Source organism: Apteryx mantelli, chromosome 3 (assembly GCF_036417845.1).
Source record: "Apteryx mantelli isolate bAptMan1 chromosome 3, bAptMan1.hap1, whole genome shotgun sequence".
Lineage (NCBI taxonomy): Eukaryota > Metazoa > Chordata > Aves > Apterygiformes > Apterygidae > Apteryx > Apteryx mantelli.
This window is the reverse complement of record NC_089980.1, coordinates 106,369,342-106,395,887: the sequence shown is the minus strand read 5'-3', so window position 1 is coordinate 106,395,887 and position 26,546 is coordinate 106,369,342. Positions and strand designations below refer to the sequence as shown.

General features: G+C 38.9%; 1 protein-coding gene across 1 annotated transcript in view; it reads left to right on the top strand.

Moving 5' to 3' along the window:
* The window catches only part of FAM135A (family with sequence similarity 135 member A), an 87,723-nt gene that overhangs the window by 11,852 nt on the left and 49,325 nt on the right, over positions 1 to 26,546 (top strand). The window contains exons 2-3 of the mRNA XM_067294122.1: positions 8,584 to 8,704; positions 25,532 to 25,611. Coding sequence (XP_067150223.1) covers positions 8,628 to 8,704; positions 25,532 to 25,611 — 157 coding nt within the window. The 5' untranslated portion in view covers positions 8,584 to 8,627. The remainder of the gene's footprint in view (positions 1 to 8,583; positions 8,705 to 25,531; positions 25,612 to 26,546) is intronic.

The following is a 26,546-nucleotide window of genomic DNA, read 5'->3' as shown; positions in this document are numbered from 1 at the left end:
GCCATGAACCATAAAAATTAGGTCACTGTTTAACTTTATCTGAGTAACTGTGAGTATTTATATTCATATAAATATTTAAATTCTTCAAAATTCTAATTTCCATAAAACGAATACATCCTGATATAGAGTGGTCTCTTCTGTTGTCTTTTTCTGAGTGGTAGTCATGTTGTCTTTTCAAAATAGGGAAAATGAGATTTGAATAAGTTATCCCAAGGTATCTACACTTGACATTATGGGTTTTTTGTTTCCTTGATTTACAACATATTGTGTATGCAACTCAAAATTCAGTTAGCATTTCTTTTCTTTCCTCTTTCCTTTTTAATTATGGAGGGTCTGTGTTTATCTGTAGCTCTGGGAAGCTCTAGTCTTCAGCCAGGACACAATCATGCTAAGTGCTGAACAACTGCAAAGGGATTTGAAAAGAAGACAAGTGGGTTGTGTTGGATGCAGTAGCCTGTGCTCTCTCTGAGGGTATAAAAAGAGAGGTGAAATGATCAAAATAACAAGCTAGGAAGATGTTCTTTGTGACACCATGCTGAACTAATACATGCAGTGAATTATGCTTTTTCAGCCTAACAGTAATTAAAGCAAAAGAGGATATGAGTTTGGATGAGGTTTGGCTGTATAGATAGATGGGACATATTTCTGATCTCATGCAGAAAATTTGGCAGGTCTTGTGCATAGTCTTGCCAAAGTCTATGAGAACCTGGACAAAACCAAATGAAAAATGCTGCCTAGGTTTACAGTAAGACTGTGCTATTGTGCACACACAGAAAGTAGGTATTAGGAATAGCTTTGAAGGTCAGGTTAAGTACTTTCCTTTAGCCACTCTGAATTTCGGCTAAAGTCTGTGTCCAAAAAACAGATAAATTTGGAATGGAAATGGAAGGCAGTTTTCAGGTGGGGGTACAGATCTGTGAGTCATTGGTGTAGAGATGGTAGCTGAGTTTGTCTTGGCAGGTATTGGATCTCAATATAAAGGGAGAAGAGGACAGAAATAAAGGTTGGGGACAGAGGTGTACAAAGCTCCTACAGGAGCTTGGAAGAAGAAAAATTACCTGAAGAATGTGTCGAAAGAGCAACTAGAAGAAAACTGGGGGGAAAAAACATTTTGTGGTATTTTCATTCTTAGGATTCTCTGGTTTTGCTTTTGACTTTTACTGACTATAAAATACGAAATTTAAGGCTAGAACAATTTTAACTACTCTGAGTATTTTGTTCTCTCTGTCTCTCTCTCTCATTCTGCCCAACCTCCTGGATCAGTTATAGACTGAATATACAAAAGAAACAGTCCTTTTTTAGAAAGAACTAATATGACTAGTATAACTAGCATGTACTGCATAATTAAACAAATGGCGTAAAAGTCAGTGCCATTTTAGTGGGAGGTTTATGGGATCAGAATTTTACCTAAGGCATTATTGATAATCTGTGGTATCAAAAGATGTAATATTACATGACATGCACAAGTGATAACTATTTTAAAAAGTTCCAGGTACCATATTTATTTATGCTACACTTTCTCTGTTTTCTTCTCTCTGAAGCTAAGGCAAAAACAGTTTAGTTGCACAGCTTTTCTGCTCAAGCTGTGATAGGTTTCTCATTTGTATTTCTCTGAAACCTTCTTATAAAACATAAGCAAAGTTCCTTTAAGAAAGAATAAATAAAAATTGTTTTTTGCATGTCTGAAAGTTAAAGGACGTTAAATAAACAGGAGACACTGGTTATTTTGTTCATTATTTTAAATAACCTGACTCTTAAGAATACAATGAAGCTAGATGGATTCTTAACAAATATTTTTTGAGATAATGGGTTAGCAAAGCTTCAAGGAGGGTTTCAGAATATTAGGCATTTTGGTTATTTGACTTAGCTATAGCATTTGCTCTAAGAAATTGAGTTCTCAGGCTTCGGGCTCTCCCCCTTGTTCTCTGAATTTTAGCCAGAATGTATTTGACTCCTGAGGAAGAGAAGGGACACAAAAATCCCCCAGAAAGTTTCTTGTGGCCTTTTCTTGCAAGTTGTCTCCTGTCTGGTAGCTATGTGGGACTGTGTGGCGGCATGAGCTGTGTCTGATGACTCAGGCCAGAATTTACTGCTGCCTCCTCATCTTTATGTGGCTCCTGGTGAGCTGAGATTCTCTTTGGAGATCAAGGAAGCTGCAAGGCGGCTGGGGTGTGTGGTGCTCTTTTGGGAGCTGGGTTTTAGAAGTCCTTGGTGAAGAGAAGGATGACTTGGTTGAACGTGGCAAGATCAACTTTTCCAAAGTGTGGGCTTCACGAAGTGTGGTTTTTTTTCTTTTATTTTGGAAAAATGAATGTTGGACTGTTGCACTTGAAAGCTGAAAATGGCAGTGCAGGGGTTGAGGACAAATTGGAGAAGGCTGGTAGAAGATATGTGTATGTCTGTTGGAGAGGACATGATGGGATATGTTGTTAGAACATAAGGAAAGAGAATAAGGAGCACAAGTACTGAAAAGTTCTAGAGGTCTTATTCTAAGTAAAACTTTTTTTTTTTTTTTTTTTAGTTCAAGCAGTATGTTTTTGACAGCAATAGTGAAGAACTGGAAGACTGGTTAATTAACATACTTAAATGGAGTATTTGCCAGTAGAGGTAAGAGATTCTTTGAATGTACTGTGGTTTTGTTTTTAGCTTTCTCTTGCAGTTTCCCATACAGCTAGCTAGATTAATGGCACTGGTACACAAGCATTTCTCTGAGAATAAAGCTGGTTTAGGAAGTTTCTGTATATCTACCTCTGTCATTTCATTGTCCTCTTAGGTGTACTGATGCAGCTGCTGTAAAGCATCATTAAAATGATCTGTTTAGGAAAAAACAGAATCAAGAAACATTTCATTTTCCTTTTGGAGGGATTTTTGAATCTGATATTTCTGTGATCCATTTTATATTGTTGTTCCAGAAAGGATTAGTTTGGATAAATAAGGGAGTGGTGAGCTAGTGTGGGGACAGCACAAACTGGCCAGGACACACAGGAGATTTGCCTTCTTAAGAAAAAGTTCACATAAATACACTCAGAGAAGTGTAAAGAAAAGTAGAATTTGGGTCCTCAATATAGGATCAAGTGGCTTTAACTGACGTCTTAACTACTGGAGATGTTCAGTCATAGTGCTTAAAGGTTATTGGATTTTGAGATTGTGCTTTGATTCTGTGCAGGTTCTAAGGTGGGTGAGTGTAAGTAGCTCCCAAGAGCAGTGAAACCTCCCGTTCGCCCTAGCCAGTGTGCTGGGACGCTCTCCTCCATCATCAGCAGAGCTTCTGATGCATGTTTACATGCTGCGTTAACTTCTGCTGTTCGTATGGAGAGAGCTTTTAATGAAGCTTTCTTCTGCTTCTGAAAGACCAGCGGGACAAACATTCAGTTCAGTATCTCTGTTTCTGAATGTTAATTGTGTGCTTTAAAATGTAACAATCAAATTATTAAGTGTTTAAATGAGTTGCAGACATTTAACTGTCGTTGAAGTCAGTCAGTGGAAGTTTAGCTGTAAATTTGAATGTACTGTATATAAAGAAATACCTCTAATGGGTTTATTTTTTATTTGAACTTTGTGTGATTAACAAATGAAAATTAAAGGTTGTCCAGGTTTGAGTTTCTCCTTTAAAATATTTTAATTGCTACATAAGACTTTCTGTTATGCAGTTCAAAGAACACTGTCTTTCTTTGCACTGATATGAAAGATTTTGACAGTGCTTTGAGTCCATAAACCTGGTAACTGTCATAAAAATGAATTAAGCTGAAGAAAATCAATATAAAGTTTAATATGGTTAAATGTTAAGAGTCTTAGAAATGTATGTGCTTATTTTTTTTTCTTTTTTTTTTCTGAATGTAAAGAATTACTGTTGGAAAGGTGATTTCTTCCTCCTCTCTGCCTGCCTCATGTTAGCACTAATTTTTTCCATATTTTTGACAGAAATGGCACAAGCACATATTGGTCTAGGGGAGCTGCAAGGAAGACAGTGTATCTCAGGAATACGCAATTTGCTTAAACTCAAAGCAACAATGACATAGACGAGGTGATTTTTCTCCTCTGAGTTGTGAAGTGCTGCTGCCAGTTGTGTGAGCACAGGCTCGGCTGGCTTAGGGAGCTACCGCAGTCTTTACTGGAATGGTTAGTTTTCGGTTGGATCCGGTGCCTGATGAAGCTGTCTGTGCTGACCATGCGAATGTTTATGCTAGTGCAAAAGTGGTAAGAATGTGGGTCAGGGGACTGGCAAGGTGGTGAAGGCAGAGTTTGGAGCCAGCTGGGGCTTTGAAATGCATCTGCGTAGACCACCTTTTAATATGAATTGCACAAAGAAAACTGAAGGTTTTCATTAGAATAAAAGTTAGAATACTTAACATTTTAAATGGAAAAATTCGAAATGACTAGGCAAAACAGAATAGAAATAGGAAAAGTTTATAAATAATTCTGCTGCTGCCGTATGTCTCACTGTTTCAGCAAGCTCAGTGACTTGCAGAAAACTGCTCGGTCCCCTTCGTTTCTTTGTATGCTTTTCCTTCTGTCACCCCTGAGCTGGGTGTCTGTTCCTTGCTCTTTTCAGCAGTCGCTCAGCTTGAGTTGCAAGCTCCAGGCTTCTTGCTGTGACTCCCTTTTTTCCCACTGCACCCGACAGTCTGGAAAGCTCTCTAGAAGCTTGTGTCCTGAGACATGCTTAGTTTTTCTCCAGGGAAAGAGCAGCCTGCTCTTACGCCCTTCAAGCAGGATACAGCTGATCCAGTCACTATACTTTAAGGAATGTAATGTAAAGCTGAAAACAAACTAGTCGTGCCTACTGTTTCTCGCAGTGCAGCTGTTCCTTTTAACAGTTCTGCTGCTTAGGTTTCATTCTTAGACTGGATTCTTGTGCATCCGTGTCTTTTGACAAAGAATATTTTGAACTTATTCAGCAGTTAGATGCATGATCTTCACCAGGTTGACAAGACCACATGGTAGTGACTTTATTTTGTTGGGAGGCTTGGACATTCTGCTGTGTCCTACCTGCCTTGCACCTTTCTGACCAGCTTCTCATGGGTTGCTTGAGTCAAGTGCAATATGGGATTTTTGGCAGTGGATTCCTTGTACTGCTGACTTCTGTTTCCAGGTTCGTCTGTCTCCTTGTGACTGCAGTACTGGTAGGTGGCACCAATGCATTTGGCTTCCAAGCTGCTACAGGACTAGAACAAGTAGGGGGTGACTGACCACCCCCCTCCTGAAGGTTTTGGTGCTGTCCATACGACTTTTCATGGACCTTAATGACTGCTTTCATTATGCAGCCACACTCAAGTATGCTGAATTTGGCATCCTGATAGACTATATCTAAAATAGCTTTTTTCCCCACATCTCTGGGTATGTGCCTGTCCAGTGGACTCTGTGGGCATGTGAGAAGAGCAGTGAATAATGACAGCCAGTCTTGCTGTAAATGGAAAGTGACTGTGACCAACCGCAGAAGAGAAGGCTTCTAGGCTCCAGCAGGTCAAAGAGGCTGTTTACTGCTATCAAAGCTCAATGTGAGAAAGCACATGATGACATCCTGTTTTATTTTGCCTGGGATGATACTAGACATACCGAGATTAGCAGAGTTATAGTGCCACTTCTTGGTGATCCTGCTTCCCCCTGGTATCTTGATATCAAGTCAATCACTGGCAACCTAACCACCAGCCTGGAAACCTTGTGCTGCTGCCAGTCAAGAGCTACATAAGGGTGAAATGTGTTTGTCCATCAGCAAGAAGAGGAAGAACCACTGAGGGCAGACTTGATGCCAAATAACAGTTTGCAAACAAGAGCTGGGTGGCTTGCTGTATTGTGGGCTTACTGCAGAATCTGTCAGCTGCTCTGGCAACATACCTGCCGTTCTTCTGGCGGCTCTAATGGCTCATATGCCACTGCTTTACGTCAGCCCAGGACTGAATGTTCCTCTTCCCCCAGGTTAAGGTGTATGTGGAATAGCTGATGCTTGGCAAAGAAAAAGCAATCCCAGGTACTTACTGTGGTGTGCAGCATTGCTTTCTAGATCTACAGTTTTGTGACCTGTGGCACAATATTTGAGGTTGCTTTTGCAGTTGATAGTGGAGCAAAGCATGGGTGTCGCTTTTCCAAGTATTGTTGGTAATTGAGCAAGGGCTGCGTTACTGGATTAAAACATGCGGTGTCTTGCTGTGCAGGTGTGTGTTTGCTGGACCCTGTGTTCAGTCTGCAATGGTTGCCTGCCTGAGCAGTTATTAGTGGTGAGGGATGCCAGGTCAGCTCAGTGGTGTAGGAAGGGAGTAGCCACAGCTAGAGATGTGTTAAGCACGATAGATATCCCACAAGTTCACCAGGCAGCCCTATTGAATGTAATGCAGGATATGGCTCTCACCAGCTTCTTTTGTTGACATATCTCATTCATAAAATGGGCTTTTGAGTTTATCTGTCTGGACCAGTTCTACATTGTTCTGAGTTTCCTCCTGAGGACTTGGAACAGAAGCATTTGGGAGTGACTGCAGCATAACTGCTTAACTTGTGCAGGCACGGTGGGGACTTTTCCCTTCTCTTGGTGGAGGCGAGCTGTTAGGGATGCAGGTTAGTGCTATTTGTTGTGCTGGAGAGTCAGAGGCATGCAGTGATGTGATGTCTTCATCTCTCAAGGATGTAGTTAGTTTCATCAAAACGCAAGTCAGTTGAGACTGGCCTATGGCATCCTTGGTCTTCTTAAATACTTTTGCCTCTTCCTGAGTATTTCAAAGTGGGGTCCTTTCTAAGGTTTTGGACGGTTTTGTCATGTTATATGTGCTGCCCACAAGGTTTGTTGCACAGCAGCCTCCTCTCAGGGATGTGGCAGGTCCAGGATCTCCTCTCAGTGGGAGATCAGGTTCCCTTATGCACTTGTTGACCAGTGGGCCTGGCTGTTTGCAGAAGACATGCTGCATCATATGGGTGAGACGTGATCATGCAGCATGGCAACCCCGGAGAACTAGGGTGCCACAAGAAAAAGCAGGGCTTCTTGATTCGGGCTTTAAAGACCAGTGAGGACATCCCTACACAATAATCTTGGAGAGGAAGCGGTGGAAGAAGGAATTGTTTCAAAGTCCTTTAGGATATCAGTGAGAATCTTAGCATAACATACTCTGGCAAAACTTGTGGCATCGCTGAATTAATCTGCCAAAGTCCTCTTGAATTAAATTTGAATCAACACAGGGTTTTGGACAAGCTGCGTTAACTGTGTCATCTAGGTTCTCTGGTTTTGATCTGGCGCAAAGGGCCCTTGATCCGAGTTCTTCATGTTGTGATAACTCAGCTTTGAAAGCAAAATTCCTCTTTTCCTGTCCCATGTTACTTCAGCAGTACTAGCTTCTTGTTTTTGCTGTGTTTTTAGTAAAGTGCCTGCAGAGTACTTGTATTGACTGTTAAACCAAGGTCAGAATTCACTTCTTGTTTATAGTTAAAAATCTAAACCTGGGCTGCAGTGCTGTTTAGCCAGGCTTGAAAGCTGCCAGCTCCTCTAGAGTGAGCACAGAGAGGTAAATCTTATCTTTGGTCTGTATGCCAAGTAAACTTATTTGTTAGGCTGGAGGTAGCCCCTAAAGGTAGCTTTATTTCAGGTGACCGAAATTTGCTTTGGCTGTGATTTTCTCTGCCAGCTACTCTGTTTTCAGTCTCACTAGTACCACCTGCTGCTTCCCAAGCTTCCAAATGCTTTTTCAAACTCTCAGAAACAAAAAAACATAACTCATTCAAGCTCAGGCCAGGCCAGCTTTTGTGCTTGCTGCTTCTGCGTTAGACCCAGAACAGGATCTAATGTGCATGAAGGATTGTCCGGTTTAGGGTTTTTTTGTTTTGTTTTGTTTATTCCTCAATCCAGACAGTGCTTGCAGGAAGTTGGAAGCTTGAAGACAGTGTTTGTGGAGACTGTAGTTTATTTTATTAATCCAGTTAAAACTGTTGAAGGAAAAACAGAATAACTCAGCCAGGGTCTGAAGGATTTTAATTTAAGTATCAGCAGGCAGTTGAAAGTCAGCAGTAAAGTGCCAACCTGTGGCTGCAAAGAAAACAGAATTAACACTTTACTAATAACAAGGATTGTCTAAGGGTGGGCGTGTTGCCCTCCTTAACTCCTGCCTTCCTTCTACAATCTCTCCGTGGATAGTCCTACCTGACCTGGTCAGGCCTCTGCACAGTGTGGCCATGTGGTAATTCAGCTCTCCCTGTCCTCGTGTCAGAGCTGAGGCAGTGCCACCTGCGTGGTCGTTCTGCTTCAGCCAGGGCTGAAAGGAGACCACACTATTTCCTTCCTCGCTGGCGGTGCATCTTCCTCTCTTGGCAAGGTGCCAGAGCAGAGCTGCAGTACATAGGGATCAGCAGGTTTCAGAATTGTATTATGCTGGTGATATTGTGATACTTCTCTAGTATCTTTGTTGCAAAGGAGTCAAATGTTATAAATTATGGTGGGTAGGACTGGGCACATGCTACATTCTTGCTTATTGAAGGACATGTATGTTTAAGGAAGCTGTACAAAATTGTGTATAGTGCTTGGGAGGGAAGAGGGAGCTTGGAAGGATCAGATAGGTGTTATTCCCCATTTGTGTTCTAAAAAGTTTGTTTTCTGTTTGTTTTCAGTAACTAAGGTGCTGACAAACTTTGACTTCTTCATCCTCATAAACATGAGCGAAGTTCAGGCTATGGTAGAATTCTCCGTGGAGCTCCACAAATTCTTCAATGTGGATTTGTTTCAAAGAGGGTAGGTAGTGCATTCTTTTTCAAACTATACTGTGGTGGATGGCTGATGTTGGAAAGACCTTAATGGATAGTGTCGGGTAGTGTTGCTTCACGTATTGTTGACTGTTTTTATAGTGGTTTGAAAATTATTTGTTCTTTATTGGAAAGGCAGATACTTTCTAGGAGTTAAAATGAAATGCTCAAATAATTTGGCCTAAAACCTAAGTTGTAATAAAATATTTATTGTCTGATGGGAGAAGAGGGAAGTTCTGTAGATTTTGAGGATAGATTATATTCTTATCCAGGCCTTTATGCTTTCATATCTCAATTGCTGTAATCGCTTTTGCTTGAAATAATATAGGTGCGTCTCTTGAGGCTTTTTAAAATGTTGCTGCCACAGTTATCTTATTAATTTATAAATTTGACAGTGGAGAACTCCTCCACCAGCTCCTCTCCTCCTCTTACTTTGCTGTACCTCCACAGTGAAAGAAGACTCTTTCCTGCCTACTTGCACTCTCCTGACTGCCTCTCTTCCTCTACCTGGTCTTTGTAGAAGGCTCTTAAACATCCCTTTCGCTTGCTACTACCTGGTTGTTCCCAGATTCCTTTCTAAGGTCCTCCTTACCCATGACTATGTAGGAAATTATGCTTTGTCATTTATTTTTAAGGTGTTAGAGATTATTGGTCATCTAGCATTGTGGTACTTTGGCCTTCTGTAAATCTTCTGACAGACACACATCAATTTTTAGCCTTAATGTTTGTTTATGACAAATCTGGCTGAGGCTGTGTTAGTGTTTACAGACAGCGAACAATATGCATCAGTGTTGATTTAATGATAGCTCATTTTTTCATTATAGAAGAACTTGCCTCAGAAAGATTTTAGCAATAATAAAATATATTCTTCTTTTTAACCTTGTCATAATGCAAGACAGCTTGTTGTTGTTGTTGGGCTTTTTATTTTGTTTTGTTTCTTAACAGACTGAGTCCATGAAGGTAAGGTAACAGCAGTGTTTCATGCTTACTTGCTTTGGGATGCATATAATTCCTCCACCTTGCTGCGAGATAGATATCTTCATATTAACTCTGAGATGGATATTTCTGGGAAGTGTGATATGAAAAAGGTAGGATTGGGCAGGAGGTCAGGAGAAAGAGGTGTAAGCTACTGTTATATAACATACCTTAGCTAGCTAGCCTCTGTCTTTATGTTATTGTTAGTCTTCATCTAGAGCTTACTAAAGCTAACCTTTGTCTAGATTTTGACCTGGAGCTGGTACTGAGCTGTTATGCTTGCTGTCATTTGCAGCTGAAATATATGTAATAAACTGACTATGTTCCTCTTTTAGGATAGGTTGTAATTTCACTTTTCATGGGAGAAGGAAGATTGAGGAAGGTTTAAGAGGTCTGGAAAAACACAGAATATTTTAATTACTTAGCAAAAAAGCCGTCTCTTGAACTGTGTCCTCTTCTCTCTGACATCATTGAGAAAGAAGGTAGAAAATGGCAATGTGTTAACTTTTACAGAAAAGAGCCTGAAGAGAAGAAAGTCTTTTGGTTGTCTTAGCCTTCTGATTCAACTGATTACTCAAAGGTAGTTTAGAAACTAAGCATGGCAGTATAATTACTGATGCTCCACTTAACATGTTTCTTTTTAGCCTGTTCTTTAAAAAGCAGCGAATTCACAGAACAAGTTCAGAGAGTTGGAAAGCTAACATAATGAGAAAGGTGACATCTTTATGAGAAAGATGCTACCTCTGGTTTCAAGCTGAACCTTTAGCTTTGGACATGTTCCCTTAGAAAGTGATGTCAGGAAGGAGTGGGAGCTTCCAGAATAAGTCAAAAGACATAGGTAATAACGTGACTATTGCAATGTCTGTCAATTTGAGTAAGTTCTAGTATTCTCTCTGTCTTTGTAGTTAGTGGAGATTGGAATGTAATATTTATGTTGCCAGAAGAGCACATAGATGGTGGATTAAATCAACAAAAAGGAAAAAACTTGAGTTACATTGATAGCCTAGGATTTCTGAGCTACTGCTGTGTTTAGCATAGTTCCTCTAACCAAAAGTTAGGTATAGAAGTGTTCTGTTCTGTGTTTGTATGGCAGCATGTGCATTCAAGCCTACCCAATTCAGCGTGTCTGTCTCATGGTTTTAGAAGCATAGGGACTTTTTGAATTGTGTAAAATAAGATGTCTGCTATTGTAAGTCATCACATCAAACTGATAAAGCTCCTTTTTAAAACTCTACTAGATTTTTTTTCCTGACTATTCCTGTTGGAGAACAGTTCCAGATTCTCACTCCTCTGATTATTGGAGACATTGTAATTTCCAGCCTAAACTTCCTTCTGAGTAGTTTTTAGCTGTTTTGGTTTTTTTTATCGGCTTTGTCCTATAGTTTGAATGACTTTTTCAGTCTGGGTGTTCACTCTGATATATTTATAGATATCAATCATTTGTCTGTCCTTTTAAATATAAACCAAATCAGTCTGATTATTTATTTCTGTGACCCCCTTTTCTGTAGGATCTTTATACCTCAATATTCAGTCTAAAACAGTATCATCTGTTCTTGGTTTTGTAACTGTTTGAAGAAATTTGGATCTGGATCTGTAGTGACGCAATTGCCAGTAGCATTTATGACTGTATTTACACTAACAATTAATTTGGTCCATTAGCGATCAATTAATAGAAGCAGTTAGTGCTGAGGTCCCTGTATCTATGTGGTTCCAGGGTTACTTCAGATTAGATTTAGTCTGGTCCTCTGAATCAGATATCCCTCCCATGCATGTGTTTTGAAGTTGTTCATAAGACCAGTCATTTGTTCAGACTTTTCTGTTTCCTTGGGGGTTGAAGTGCATTTTGTGATGTGTAGATCAGAGCCTGTTGTTTGACTTTCTCCAGAAGAGATCTAGTTCATGTATGCTAAAAGGTCTAAACTGAACCAGCATGTAGCGAGTTGGGATCGCTGGGGAAAGTGCCTGCAAACCACACTGCTGCTCTAAACCCAGAGTCAGCAAAGTTTCTCATAGTATTTCACTGAAAATCAAATTCAACTGTTAGGTCCTGGTACTGACTCACCTTTAAAAACATATTATTCTCCTAACTGACCCTTTAAAGCAGATTGTTTTATTTTCTTTCCTTTTAGATAACTACTGATATTCTCTAAGGGGAGGAGAGATACACAGAACAGACACTTTATTCTAATATATGAGACTAATCTGTATGTGTAGCTCCCGGCTTCTCAACTGGTTTAAGAAAGGGCCTGCTTATGGCTAAGGAGATTCTTGTGGTTAGCATTTTTTTTTAGTTGCATTGCAGCTGTAAGTGACAGAGGTATGCAGTTTAGTTAAAGAAGATTTAAATAGTATCCTCATCTAATACAGCTATTCCATTATATTTTCTTGCAATTTTAGTGATAGGACAGTAGGCAACAGGCTCGGGGTAGAAATGGGAAGTTCCAGTTAGACATGAGGAAAAGCGTTTTCATCATGAGGATGATCGGACATTGGAACAGGTTGCCCAGAGAGAGGTTGTGGAGTCTACATCCTTGGAGAAAATAAAAGCCCAGCTGGGCAGGTCCCTGAACAACCTGATTTAATTGGACCTGCTTTGTACAGGGGTTGGACTAGAAGACCTCCAGAGGTTGCTTCCAACCTAAATTGTTCTGTGATTCAAGTGATTTCTTGAGCCCTTATTCCTCCCAAAGAAGGAAAATGCAGTGTCTCCCAACTAAGTATTTTTTTGAAATACCCATTTATGATTTTGCATATTTGGAGGATTAGCTGCATTTTGAAGATTATTTCTCAAACTGTTTGCAACCGCAGAAGTATCAGTGATATTCACTGCCTGTGCACTTTTTATATTTAAAAATAAATATGTAACTTCTTATCAGAGTAGTCCATAGGTCAATTGCCTAGCACAGTATGAATTACTCAAATTGCAAACAGATATCTGCAGAGGTATATCTGACATTACTCACAAAGTATGATGCTTTACTCATGCTTGGGTATGTTCTCTCACTGTACACCAATCATATTTATTGTGATTTAAAGCCCTGTTGTTTTCTGATCCTTGAGAATGATAGCCAGTCACAAACTGTGTATGATATCTTCAAAATCTGAAAAAAGCATACGTAACACACAACCATCTTAATTTGTCACATACTTTGTGTTAGAATCCTTAAGATGGTTAGTGCCCATTTTCTGCAAGAGTTTTCCTGACTGGAGATCAGTTTGGCCCTGAATTGCAGATATGGTTGCTTTAGGAAGACGGAGGGAATACAATCAACCCATAGATTATGAGGAAGGTTTGCCTTTGTTGTTACCACCAAACTGATTATTCAACTTTCTAAGTTTTCAAACCAGGGTACTCATCTTTCCATACTGATTTTCCTGTGTGGAACATCTGCAAAGTAGATGCTCAATACATTTGTATTTTTGTAAAACCTTGCCTCAAACACTTGAGAACTATTAGGTGTACAGGGTTTCACCATGACTGATCATTGACTGTTTGTCTGTGATTTCTGGACATGTACGATCAGGCTAGAGAGTTAGTATTGCTTTCTGTGCTAGAGATAGGGAGAATTTTTTTTTCCCTCTGTTTGACCAATATCTCTGGACAAAAGTTGTTTCTTGAAATCACTTTCTGTCACACTGACACATATTGTGCATCTGTATTCATCTTTCCATTCACATGTGGTCTCTTATTTCTGTAAGTAGTTTTGGTTTGAAGACTCCCTACTTGCACAATAGACAGCTAGTTAATTTATTAGGCCTATTATTGAAAGGCCTATTTCTTCCTATTTATAATAATAATTAATAAGAATAAACTTGTAATACTTTGTCAACAAACTTGTTCCAGGTAACTGGAATGAAAATCAGTCTTGGACATAGAACAAATGATATAATATTCTCCTGGAACATTTCATATGTACTTATGGCTTCCTGTACTTGTTTTTTCTAGTGATGACTGTTGTCAGTACCAGGACACAGTATATGCAATTACTATCTATTATAATTTTATATTATAGTTATATACTATATAGTGTTTCTTGACTGTTCTTTTCCTGTTTTTTAAAAGTTTATTCAGGTAGGAGTTTGTGGGGTACTGGTGGCAACTTTTTAGCAGTGCATGCAACAAAAGTTCGGGATTTTTACTTTGAATATTTTCTGCTCTACCTCCTGCCACCACCTCTCGAATACTGGGGATTGTGTTTATGATGCTGTTCTTCACAGACATTATTGTTGGTCTTGTAACAGCAAATTGTCTTGCCTAGCCTTGTTTCTGCTGTGAATTTTGGGTGCTTCCCCTCCATATTTCTAAGCTTGTTTTGTGTGTCAAGATCCTGAACTTCTATTCAGAAAAACAGCTGCTTATTGGAAGTGCCACAGCACTGCGTAGTGCTCAGTTTAAGGTTAGCGTGTCCCACCACCAGGGGTGGGAGGCCCCATGGCTTCATTTAGTTTTCCTGGAGGAATCCCAGGCCTCAGTTATACTGTGCCCGCTGGAAGTAGTTTTTATTAAAGCTGTCAGGTATTTGCTTGCAGTGAGATGCTTGTAAGTGATTCTCGGTAGCGTAACGAATCCTGATGTTTAACTTGGAGTAATTAATGCCTGTCTTGGGGGTAGGGAGAGAAGTTACTTGGTAACCATCAATTATGGAAAGATGAGGTTTTCATTTCTCTAGAGCTGTGTATATTTTTTTCAGCTGTGAATGGACAAATCTGATGGGCTGAAGAAACTTAGCTGATAGTTTCCGGTTTAGCATAGCCCACACACTGCTATAAGGTCTCTTTTGGAAAACAGTTGTAGTATACAGTTTCTCTACCTGCGTGCATTTTTGTAATCCCCATGTTAAATTCTTATTTTGTCGCTAATCATTTTTTTATTTTGTCAGTAATATGCATACACACACAATTGGCCAGACCTGAATTTAGAAGATTTAGATAGTTATATGTCTGCTTTGTCTTAAAAAAAAAAGAATAAAATAAAAAATTGTGAGGCAGAATATCTGCTGTTTTGCTGTGTGTTTCAGAAATAGAACTTGGTTATTTCAGCTAAGTGTAAGTTTGTTATACCAGTAGACTATGAGCAGTACAGGTAAAATAAAATATTAACAGTAGCTCTTTACTATAGCTATAGATTTACACATTTGTGCTCAGTGAGGCAGTTATATTATTTAGCTTTATTTTGATTTAAAAGATTTTTTCAAGGGAACATCAAGAATTTGCATAACTAATGTAAATATACCGCACTTTAAAAAGAAAAATGCTTTATTAATATTGGTTAACAGATAAAAGAAGAATATTAAAGACCTTCCACAGAAGAGACTTGAATGGATTCTAACATAAAATTCATTTTGGATGTGCATCACATCTGAAATTGGGTTATTGGTAGGATTTTTCAGTAGCTATCAGTTTATGATAGCTTATGAACCTAAGTCCTATTGAAAGGCAAAGGAATTTAAGCTTCAGAAAGACTATTAGAAATTTAGCCTTACAGTATTCTCTGTTCCACAGATTAATGGCTTTTACATATGCAGATACTGATATGCCTGAGCAGCATTGACATTTATGCTTCCACATGCATGCTCATGTAATGGAGTATAAAAGAAAATATTCTGATTCAGAGTATGACTTTTAATGAATCTCACTATGATTACACAGTAATTTAATGAGAAATCAGGTAATACGTGAAATTTTGGGTGGGGGGGTTCTGGATCTAGTGAGTTGTCTACATGAGTTTTATAATTTGTTAACAGTAACTTAAAATTTGAAGAGGACAATGTGAGTAGGACCACTCTCCTTGTTCCCTCCGTAGGCATCTCTCCGGGGTGTGGGCTGCACTGCTGCCGTGTCCTGCTGTCGTTTTCAAGATGTTGTTGTTGATATTTCCTTATTACAAAGGGGCAGGATTTCCCAGATGCCAACTCGCATGAGGGACGAAGAGGAGGACTTGGGACAGCTGCAGTGGGCCAAGGGACCAGACCCTGACATTTGTTGAGGAAAGGGCCCTAGTTGTCTCTAGAAAGCCCAGTCCCTTTCTATACGCCAGCTCCCAAAAGGGGAAGGAGGGGATGATGGAAAGGGGAGTTTGCCGACGTTCAGTGGAGCAGAGAGCCAGAATCCAGCTCCCGAGGAGAACTGGGACTCTTCCTGAGCAGGCTTTGCAGATGCCAGCTGGCAGGGAGCAGTAGGGAGAGGTTCTCCCATAAGGAGCTGGGTACACGTACCCTCCAAAAGCCAGGGACTCCTCAGAGTCCACATACAATCAATCATACTATTGCTTGAGGATCCTCTCTGCACTTGAATCCTATTACATTGGTTAGGCCTTCTTTTGTTTAATTTTTATAGATGTATGCAAAGAATCAGTCTAAAACTGACATTGGCAGTCTTGTTGAACAGGTTCATTGACTCCTGTGTATCTCTGGGGCATCCAGCTAGTGGAAGCTGGCAGGAGAAAAAGGCTTTTGGCTACTCCATCTGTTGGTGACCATGTAATCTGTTTAGTTTGTTATTCAGACTGGCATCAAGAGCTTCACTCTTGGGGGTTTGGATTTTGAACTTTATTCTTCTAACCATGTATTTGCCACTATGAACTAGATGGCGTGCTGAAGACTTTTAGCTCTAGGAGGTTACTTCATCTGGGCCAAAAAAAAAAATCTATCCAAGAAAAGCAACCTGTTCCCCCCCTCCCCGATGGATCAGCATGTTGGTCTGTTTTACTGTACAGTTGCTGGAATATTAGAACTGGTGTGAGGAAGGGGCAAAAACCATACAAAAAGTGTTTTTGCCTCTAGTAATGGAGCTATTTTGCTCCTTGTAATGGAGCTCTTGCTCCTGTTGCTCCTAGTAATGGCCTTAACGGTCTTAAGTTGGTTTAAATCAATCATGAAACTGCACCTTGGTTGAACGAAAAGGATAGATACTTCTGTTTCTGAAGGACAATTTTTCTTTGTTAACGTCTGAATAATATCAGAGCAGTATGTTGTGTTTTAAATTATAGTGATATAATTGAAAAAAATTGAACTAGAGGAACTAATGCAACTTCCTTGAGTGACATAGTTTTCTACAGGGAAGAAGATGAAGATGTTTATAAGGAACAAAAGAACGGTGGCCTTTAATCTATGTCACATAAGACATGGCAGGGTTTTTTTTTTTTTCCACAGTTTTGTTTGTGATACCTGAGTTTCCATTTCTGGTTAAATGTATGATATATTTGCTATTAAAATTGAGATTGCCTTTCATTAAAGTAAGCTACCAAGTGAACTGTAAAGCTTGTATATTTTGTTATTGACAGATGAGAGGAACAGAATTGCACAGCTGCAAACTTAAAAAAATTGAAAAGACCATTGGCAATACATGCCTGAAAATGAGTTGTCAGACTTGTCTTCTGTCTGTTGTGTTTGCTCAACCTTGATTTCAAAATTAACATGTTATGATGTGTCTGAATAAAAACTACTGCTTGTTTGCAAGAGTTGAAACACTGAAAAATTCTGTCTCTAGTTACCAAGAAAACTCTATATCACATATCTTTTTCCTCAGAAAACTAAACCATTCAAGCCAGCCAGTGGTTAAACCCTAGCAGTAATTATCATTTATAATGCTAGTATAGTAATTCAAAAAGTCTAATGAAAAGTTAGTATCAAGTGAAATAAATACGTTTATAAAGTTCTCACATTAAGAAGTATGGAAAACCATCAACACTGAATATGAGCTTCACAGAGCTCTTATAATTTAAAGATGAGAGGTCATTTAGTATAGTAGCGTGTGTTTATGCGACTGTTTAAAAAAAAAAAAAAAGCTTATCTGAGAGTATTCCCCTTTCGAGTTCTTAAATGAATGTTGGTAACCACTGCAGAAATTGTGCCCAAGTGTGCTGGTAGTAAGAACATGGCAAAAAGCCTTTTGTAATAATAAGGCAAAATCCCTGGCAACACTTACTGTCCTTTCTCTCCTGTCTTATGTATTTGACCGTGTTTCATAACGAGCTTTTGAGACTTCTGTTGAGATACTGGTCTTCCAAATGCTTCTCATCAAACTTATGATCTAATAACTGTTTTGTTTATATATATCTTCAGTTTTCAGAAATAATGTGTACCATACGTATGTGATGTGCTTTTAAAAAGCAATTTCATTTTAAGCAAACTTGCTTTCAAATAAATATGGTTCCTTTAAGCTTGCCCTTTGTTTTATTCATCTTAATAAAAATATTTATACAGCTGAGAAATTCCTGGATTTTTCATAAGAGGGATAGATAAAAGATTTTAAGCAGTCATCTTTGGCACAATAAATTTCCTGCTGCTCAAGCATCTGAATTAAAAAGTTGTTAAATAACAGAAAAATCCACAATTGTGACAGAGTGTAATCTCATATTGGTATACATTAGAAGTATTTATTACAAAGCTAGTGCAAGATAAGAACTTTTTTGTGCATTCTACACCTGTATTAAACAATTCCCTGTGTAGGTAAGCTCTGTAACTAGTTTGGTGGACATTTGATAGTCTGTGGGACCCAGGTGGGTTCAGTAGGATTAAATTTTTTGTAGAGGAGTCTGCATTTCTACTGATGGGGAAGAAAAACCTACAAGTCTAAACAATTCGCTTCTCTTTTTATGTTTTTCTCTCTGAGAATCAGCATTTCATTGCCTGTTTGCTTTATTCCAACTGTGTCTTTTTCTGTCTTTTGTTTTATTTCTGTTTCCTTACACCTTGTTTCGTTCCTTTAATTTCTTTTCTCCCCTTTCTTCTGTTTTATTTTGTGCCTTTGCCTGGATTATTTTTTACTGAATACCGATGAGGCCATGAAATAAGACAGAAGAATTTGTGGTAATATTTAAGGTTGAGGGGTTTGTTTTCCAAGATCTTTTAAAGATATTTTAAAAATCAGAAGCATACTCAGATTGCCTTGAAAAATATGTGCATTCTGGCACCTGAAGAATAGATTTCAGTGCAGGCTTGTGGTTGGTTGTGTGAAGTACTGAATATTTTTACTGCTTTTATGTTGGATTCTTATAAATTCATGAAAGAATTAGTCATTTGGGATCTCTGCAGTAGCAAGGGGCTTGGCTAGTAGGTCAGAGAGATGTTGAACAGATGATAAAAACATTTCTCTCTCGTTGGATTTTTTTTGTTTTTTTTTTTTTAATTTATAGCTGACTCAAGCTCACACTGCACTGGGAGTTTTTGTTAGTACACTTTGCTTCTGAATAAGAGTTGTGATTTGTGGTAGGCATAGCTCTACTAACAGAGGTCTAATGTAGCCGTTACAAATGCATCACTGTCTGCAAAGCCGTCTGTTCCTCTGGATACTTGCTCATCTGGCCATTCGTCTCATATTTCCTCATTTCAGTGCCACCTCCTATTTTTACAAAGCAGTGCTGCATCCCATCCCCAACTCCGTTTTCCTGTCCACCAGGTGAAGCTTGTTTGCCTAACCCACTGCTTGGCTGTGTCCATCCATTTGATGGGACCTTGAAAAAAGAGGAGAGAGGTCTTGCTGGTATTCTGCAGCCAAAGACATGGTTTTCAGCAGGGCTTTGCATTCAGTAAACGCCGAGAGTTCTCCCTAGGTTTTACATCTGCACGGTCACAACTGGCCCCCTTTTTGTGAACTGGTTAATTTAGAAGCTGCCCTGCAGGTGATCCAGTGCGCATGTCAGTATTGCAGTTCAAGGTGTTGAACACTTGTTAATGTGACTGAGTTCATGTGAAATTGTGCATTGGGTTTCAGGGAATACGACAAGTTGAAATCTGCTGTGTGTACTTCTTTCATCTACTTGGAGTGAGGAACTGCAAAAAGTTTTACCTCAAGGATGGATTCTATTATGAAGCTTGTTTAGGATGTACATTATTTCCCTTGGAATGTACTTTAACTGGCAAAGTAAGTGGTTTTTCAGGTAAATGCTCATGTAGATATCTCTGTAGAAACATATTTTTTTTAATACATGAGATAATTTTTTTTTAATAATGGCTGTCCTTTTGCACACACTGCATTTGCACACATTATGGCCTATGGTTCCATGTGAGAGCATTAAGAAGTGAAATAACCATTTTACTTCTCCTGCTTCCTTTTTGTCGGTAGCAAGATATAGTCCAGTTATTGTCAAACCCACTTCTTGCTTAGATTACAAATCATGTTTTTCAACAAATGCGATGAAAAAACTTACTCATACCCATCTAAATTATGTTCCCAGTGAAGAAAAGAAATCTGTCAATATGTCTGAGTGGGAAGGTGTTTTGTGGCTCATATCTGTATTTGAATCTTCCAGATTTTAAACCAACTCATTTGGAAAAGACTTTCATCCAGAATGGACAGTGGAAGTCCCCTCTGCTTTCTAGAGAGAGAAGTCATCTCCCTCTGTGAGAGCAGTAATTCTGACAAGCACTTTTTTAAAAGACCTTTTCCTACAAGGCCCATAAGTTTAAGGACACAAAAGTCAAGATATCCTTGAACCTTTTAATAGCAGGGCTATAGATTTGCATGTGATTATTATGTTCAGGGCCAAGTGAGATAAATAGACATCAGCAAGCTCACACATTTGTTTTCTGAAAGAAGACAGGGTAGACTGGGATTGGCACAATCCCCTTCATATTTATAAGCTCTTCAGTAATGACTTCAGCTTTGCTCGTATGTGCTGTCTCAGAAAGCGTCTCAAATATTTAAGCCAACTCTCACATTATGAAGAAAATGCAAAGCTACCTCTGGGGGGTGGGTGTAAAACCTTGTTTCAGGACAAAGCTTCTCAGCAGTGCAACAGAGCAAGAAATCTGGTGTTCGTTCTAGACCTGCTGTCTACAACTGGGATAAGCAAGGATAACTGCTGGAAGCATTTACAGGGGGAGAGGTTGGCAAATTTTCAGAGGTAGTATTGTATATTGTGTCTTTCTCAAGTCTGTGACACTGGAAATTTAATAGGAATTGAAAGATGCTACCTTTCAGAGAAGCAAGCAAATCAGCTGTTGAGAAGCATCTTACTCGAACAGCAAGCTCTTGCTGAGTTTAGATTCGGGAAAGCCGGGAGCTGGAATTTGCTATATTCACAGAAGTCTCTCCAAGTTATTTTGGGTGCCAGCTCCCAACCATGTGCAACTCTTGCTTTGTCACCTTTCTGTCACCATGTTGCAAGTTGCTGTACCCAGTTTTATAGAATTCCTTTAGGCTCTGGGATCATAGACTTATTCAGGTTAGAAGGTGTATTAGTAGGTCATCTAGTCCACCCTTGTGCTCAAAGCAGGGTTAGCACTGAATTCAGACCATGTTGCTTGTAGCCCTGTCCCATCAGTTCTTGAAAGCCTCCATGGATGGAGATTCCACGACCTCTCTGGGCAACCTGTTCCAGTGCTTCGTTATCCTCATGGCAGAATATTTTTCTTTATATCCAGTCAGAACCTCCCCTGTTTCAATTTATGACCACTGTGTCTCATTCTCCCACCACGCACCTCAGTAAAGAACCTGGCTCATTCTTCTCAGTAATCTCCTTGTAGGCACTGGCAGGCTGCTGTTAGGTGCCCACAAAGCTGCCTCTTCTTCAAGCTGAACAAGCCCAGTTCCCTCAGGTTCTCCTAAGGGCATGTGCTCCAGCCACCTGACCATTTTGGTGGACCTCTGCTGAACTCGCTCAGGTGGAGGTCCTAAAACTGGACACAGTGTTCCAGATGTGGTCTAGGGAGTGCCGAGTGAAGGGAGTTGATCACTTTTGTCGACCTGCTGGCTGTGCTCTTGTTGATGTAGCCTAGGGTGCACTGCTGGCTCATTCAGCTCGCTGCCTACCAAGACCCCCAGGTCCTTCTCAGCAGATCTGTTCCCCAGACTGGAGCATTGCAAGGTGCATTCTGTTCCTGGAACTGGGTCCATATTGACTGTTGGCTTTTTTTTTTTTTAAGAACATATATGCTCATCACTGTACCTAAAATATTCCTCATTGACAGCATTTAGTAGAGATTCCTCTGTTCTGAATCAGGAAAATTTAAAGAAGCATTAGGGAGCCTTCATTCACATAATAATGAATGTTTCCAGATGTTTCAGAAGTGGCACTGGCTTGCCTAGTTTTAACAAGGCTAGTACCTGGATGGTCTGCCACTGTGGCCATATTAGTAATAGTCATTGTTTCCTTCACTGAGGAATAGGTGGCCTGATGGTGTTTCGGAAATTAGAAGAATGCATTTCCATAGCTATTCAATTAAATCATCTATGGGGAAAGCAAATGGGCCTATAGGGTTAGAAGGTGGACTGTGTAATGACCCTTGCCTTCACTGAATGAATTCTCCAGATAAAACAGTGATAGCAGTAATAAATACTATGCTTCAGTTGCGGAATCTAGGGAAAGTGAGATAATCCAGAAACCAACTTTGTAATACTGAATGCAGTGATGTCTCTGAGCAGTAAAGAATTTCAGAATTGGTCACTCTTCTTCCAGCCTGGAAGTGAGGCTTTTGAAAAGCCTTGGATGCACCTCTGCTCACAAATACAGCAGAAGGCAAGCTCATGGCATGATGGAAAATATTCCCATTAAGGGAATGAAAATCCTCAGAAAGAAAACATATCTACTTCATTCCTTCAGGCTAAGCATTTCTGCCAAGTCTCACATGATCTAAAAGGCCTTGGTCCAAAAGACGTTCCGGTTACCTTGAAAGCAGTTTATTTTATTATCTAATTCTTCTGATGGCGTCCGCATTTGCTTGCTGTGTTTTCTGCTTGGTGTTCTTATCCAGAAAAAAAACAAAGTTGCTTAAAGATGTGTTAGCTATGTGGTCACTGATCAGGAGAGCTGTTTCTACAGTGCTTCATAAATGCTTCATAAAGCTCAGGGAGACTGTTGAGAGTCTGCTTGCTCAGTCTCCCTTTGGAGACCGTCTTTCAAATCGCTCTTGCATCAGCCTGAAGAGCTTCAAGCATCTGTAACCTGCTTCTCATGTTGCTTTGTCTTGACAAATTGATGCTAAAGCCTCACTCAAAATCTCTTCCTTCTGTGCTGTCAGACCTTCAGCCAGCTGTCAGTCCGCCTTTCTTCCCAGATCTGTTCTCTGAGCTGCCCATACTGCAGTGACTCACTTTAGGATTCTACTTTATTAGTTGTTGTTCTAGCTGAGGCTTTTAAAATGCTCAGCTGTAGTTATATCATCAAAGATGATCAAAATGCATCTTGCTGAATTATCAGAAGCTTGGTATTCTAAACATCAATTTGTAGCTTTTCATTTGCAGATAGATGGTTAATATTTATGGTATCGAAAGATGAACAGCAGGGAACAATTTGGGTACATACTGTGTGGGAATTTTTTTTTTTTTTAATATCTTGATGCAGTTTAATTATTTCAAAGATCTGGACATAAGTTTTTAATTTAATGTTTCTTTATTTGCCCTGCAGAGTTTTGATATTCAGATTAACAGGTAAATGTTTTATGTTATAAACTGCTTAAAGTACAAATCTGTGCTGAATATCAAAGCAACCTGTCTCAAATAAGCAAACAATACACCTTCATCTCCCCATTAACCCAAATTAAAATACATCAGGCAGAAAGTAGTATAAGGGGTAGAATATTCTACTTTTAATGAAATGCTGGAAAGCAATAATAGGAAAAGTAAGGATGTTCAAACAGCCTTTTTGTTTCACAATTTACATTTTAAGCATATGTATCACGGACTTGAATATAAACAATGCTGTTGATTATTGCTTTCTTGAAGGCCTGGATTGTAAACAGTCATTTAATAGTGTTATTACAGAGAACTAGTCTAATTGCATTAAGTAATAGAAATGTCACATTACACCACCTTTCTGTTCAGTGTCCAGTTTTTACTTTGCATTTACCTTCCATCTTACCTTGTTAAGGTCCTAATTCATCAACCTCTCCACATTTGATGGAGTTATTAAGTCTTAGTTAAATTTATCTTCCATTCAGATGCTCTGTGGAACTGTCAGATGGTTCTAAACATGAACTGAGAATGAGGCAGATTCTGGATATTTTTGAATCTGCTGTAGGGACCCAATTGGGCAGAAGGTTAGAATAAGATGAAGTAACATATCTTGCATTTCTCTGAAATATTGCAAAAAAAAAATTTAATATATAGAGTTCTTAAAGGGTTGTTTGTTTGTTTGTTTGTTTGTTTGTTTTTTAACATAAAGTACCCAAATTACAGGTCAATATTCTGCTGGGAAAAAGTCAGCTATAAAAAAAAAAAAATGAGGTAGTTTTTGAAGGCCAGTAGTTATTCTAGACCTTCCCTTTACAATTTATACAATTGCTGAGAAGAGTACCTGTCTGCATATTTCTGGGTGCTTGAGTATAATAGATAGCTAACCCTCTTTATACAGTTCACTATAATTTGTAAAAGGTTATATATGATCTTCCAAGTTGCCTGTCATCACCATGGCAGTTCTCTTCTTAACACATGAAATAACAATCAGCATGCTCTGCCATCACATTTGGGTCATTTGGGTTATGGGAAGATGCAGCTTGTAGTGGTAGTGTGTCAAGTGCTAGAGGAGTGTTTAGTGTAGATCTAGAAATTACACTGGGAATTTGGGATTGGTGGGAAGTATCTCCTTGCTTAGGCTATTGTATGTGTGAATGTAACGTGTCTTGGTATAGCTGACGTGAGTGACTGATTGAATGGTGCAAGCTAAGTCTGAGCCAAAATACGTGAGTGTACTAGATTGCATCCTGCTGGATTAATGTCGAGAGGGCTCTTGTAATCTACTCAATTCCTTACACTCCTGTAGAACAGGACACAATGTTAGTATTATATTTTTTTCTCCAATGCAACATTAATTCATGCTTGACTGTTTATGAATCACTTACTAAATGTTTTTGGAATCTTGTTTCATCTATAGGTTTCTAAAAAAAATAAATAAATAAAAGTATGATTATCAGTTTACAATAGGTTGAGTTTTATTAGATTTTTAAAAGGTAGGAATGATTTTGCTATTATTTCTTAGCACTAACTGCATCGTTGGTTTATTAAATATCTTCTATTATATGGCATTCTTTGATATATCATTTGATCAAACTAAAGTTGACTTTTAATTTTGTGAAAGGATTTAATTAAGAATTATTTTTATTTATTGATTGTAAGCCTAGTACACAGTTATATCAGTTGTTACTGAAGTCCTGGTGCCCTCAACCTTAGTTGTGGTGTTAAAAACAAAAAAACAGAACAACAGAATAAGGATGCTTTGGATTTGCATAGTTTGGATAATTAAAAGAGCCATAGGGTTGTGAGTGGGATATGAAATGCGTACTCTTAAGGGCATTTAGGTTCATGCTTCTGCCTAAAAAGGTGCTTCTGTCCTCTCACACTCTGTTTCTGAGTGTTGTTGTTCTCTCCCTTTTGTCGGCACTAGTGCTGGTGCAGGTGTGTCACATCAGCTCGCTGAACTGGCTGAAGCTAGCCCTTGAAAATAAAAATGAATTATCTGAAATGGGATGAGATGGAGAGAACAGATCATCTAGTGTATATAAGAGTTCCATAAAAATCAATATAAGAGACAACTTAGGAATTTCATAGATCAAAATCAGAGTTGGAAGCAGTATGGAACTGGAGCGGGGTTAAGATCTGTTCAAAGATGGGGAGCAGGTATCTAGATAAATACTTGTGCCAACACCATGGAGGAGTGGAAGGACAGCTAGCTGTGTGTTGAGACTTCATTCTTGTATTCAGGTCAGGTTTCTAGTTAATGATGAAAAAGGTGAGTAAAGAATTAAAAGAAAAACACAGTTTTAAATTTTGGGGACTTCTTGGGCCTGTTCCTTTCTCCTGCTCCCCTTCTTCCCATCCCTGCCTCTGTCATTGTATGTGTCTGTATATGGTAAATGAGGTGTACTGACCCAAATGTGTTGCAAATGACTGTCTTTTGCTTTAGCTTTTACCAGATTCGTGCATCTATGAAAATTCCACCAAGAATTCCCCACAAATTAGAAGCTAGCTTGTTACACGTGGCTGGTAAGTGCAAGAACTTTTAGCAAATGAGGTCATTATCTTCCGTTGCTAATTAGGAGAGCGTCCTTTTTGTCTTGCGTTATTATAACTAATATAAGAATGTTTTAATTCTGTATTTTTTTATTAACACAATTAAAATATAACTTATTTCATGCTGACCTACTGAAAAATTAGCTTGTTTGTTCTTAGCAATGAGACTCATAAGTTAATTACAGAATTTGTGTTACAGTATTTCCTCTGTTGATTCTGATTACTGGCAGCACAATATGGTGATTCCTTTATATTAGTGTCTTCTGTTTTTTCCACTGATCTGCTTAGTTTTCCTTTGTTATGGACTAAGATGACTAAGGCCTCTGGGTAGGTCTCATTTAAGTAGGTATCCTCAAAGTAACGGAGAACTTCAGATACAGACTTTCCTGCAGATTGCTAAACTTGTTTCTTGCCAAAGGAAGACTCTGAAAAGGTTCAATTCCTTCCTCCCTCCACCCCCCAGCCTTGCTATTCTGCTGTCTGGAGACAAAGTTAAAAATTGATTTAAGCTCCTGAACAGAAATATCCAGCTGCTGCCACTTCCTCTCCCCCCCTTTTTTTTTTTAAAACGTGGTACTCGCTTTTGTTTTCTGTGTCCAGGGCAAATTAAACCTGGAGAAACATATTAATGCTCTCCTAATTCTGTAAAAAATATGAGAAGCAAAAATGAATTAAGTTTTCAAATGTCAAATGAAATTTTTGGAATTGCCTAGAAGAAAAACTTGCTACAGACTGAGAAAATGTGAAATGAGGTTACCGAGACCTGAATTATTGAGCAGAATTACAGTGTAGACACTGAAGCTTCTTGAATAGTTCCTGGATATATGTGAAATAAATAAATAATTTTTATGAACAAAGGGACAAATTTTTCAAGTCAGAAATGTAATGTGGTTTACTGGAATTTAGTT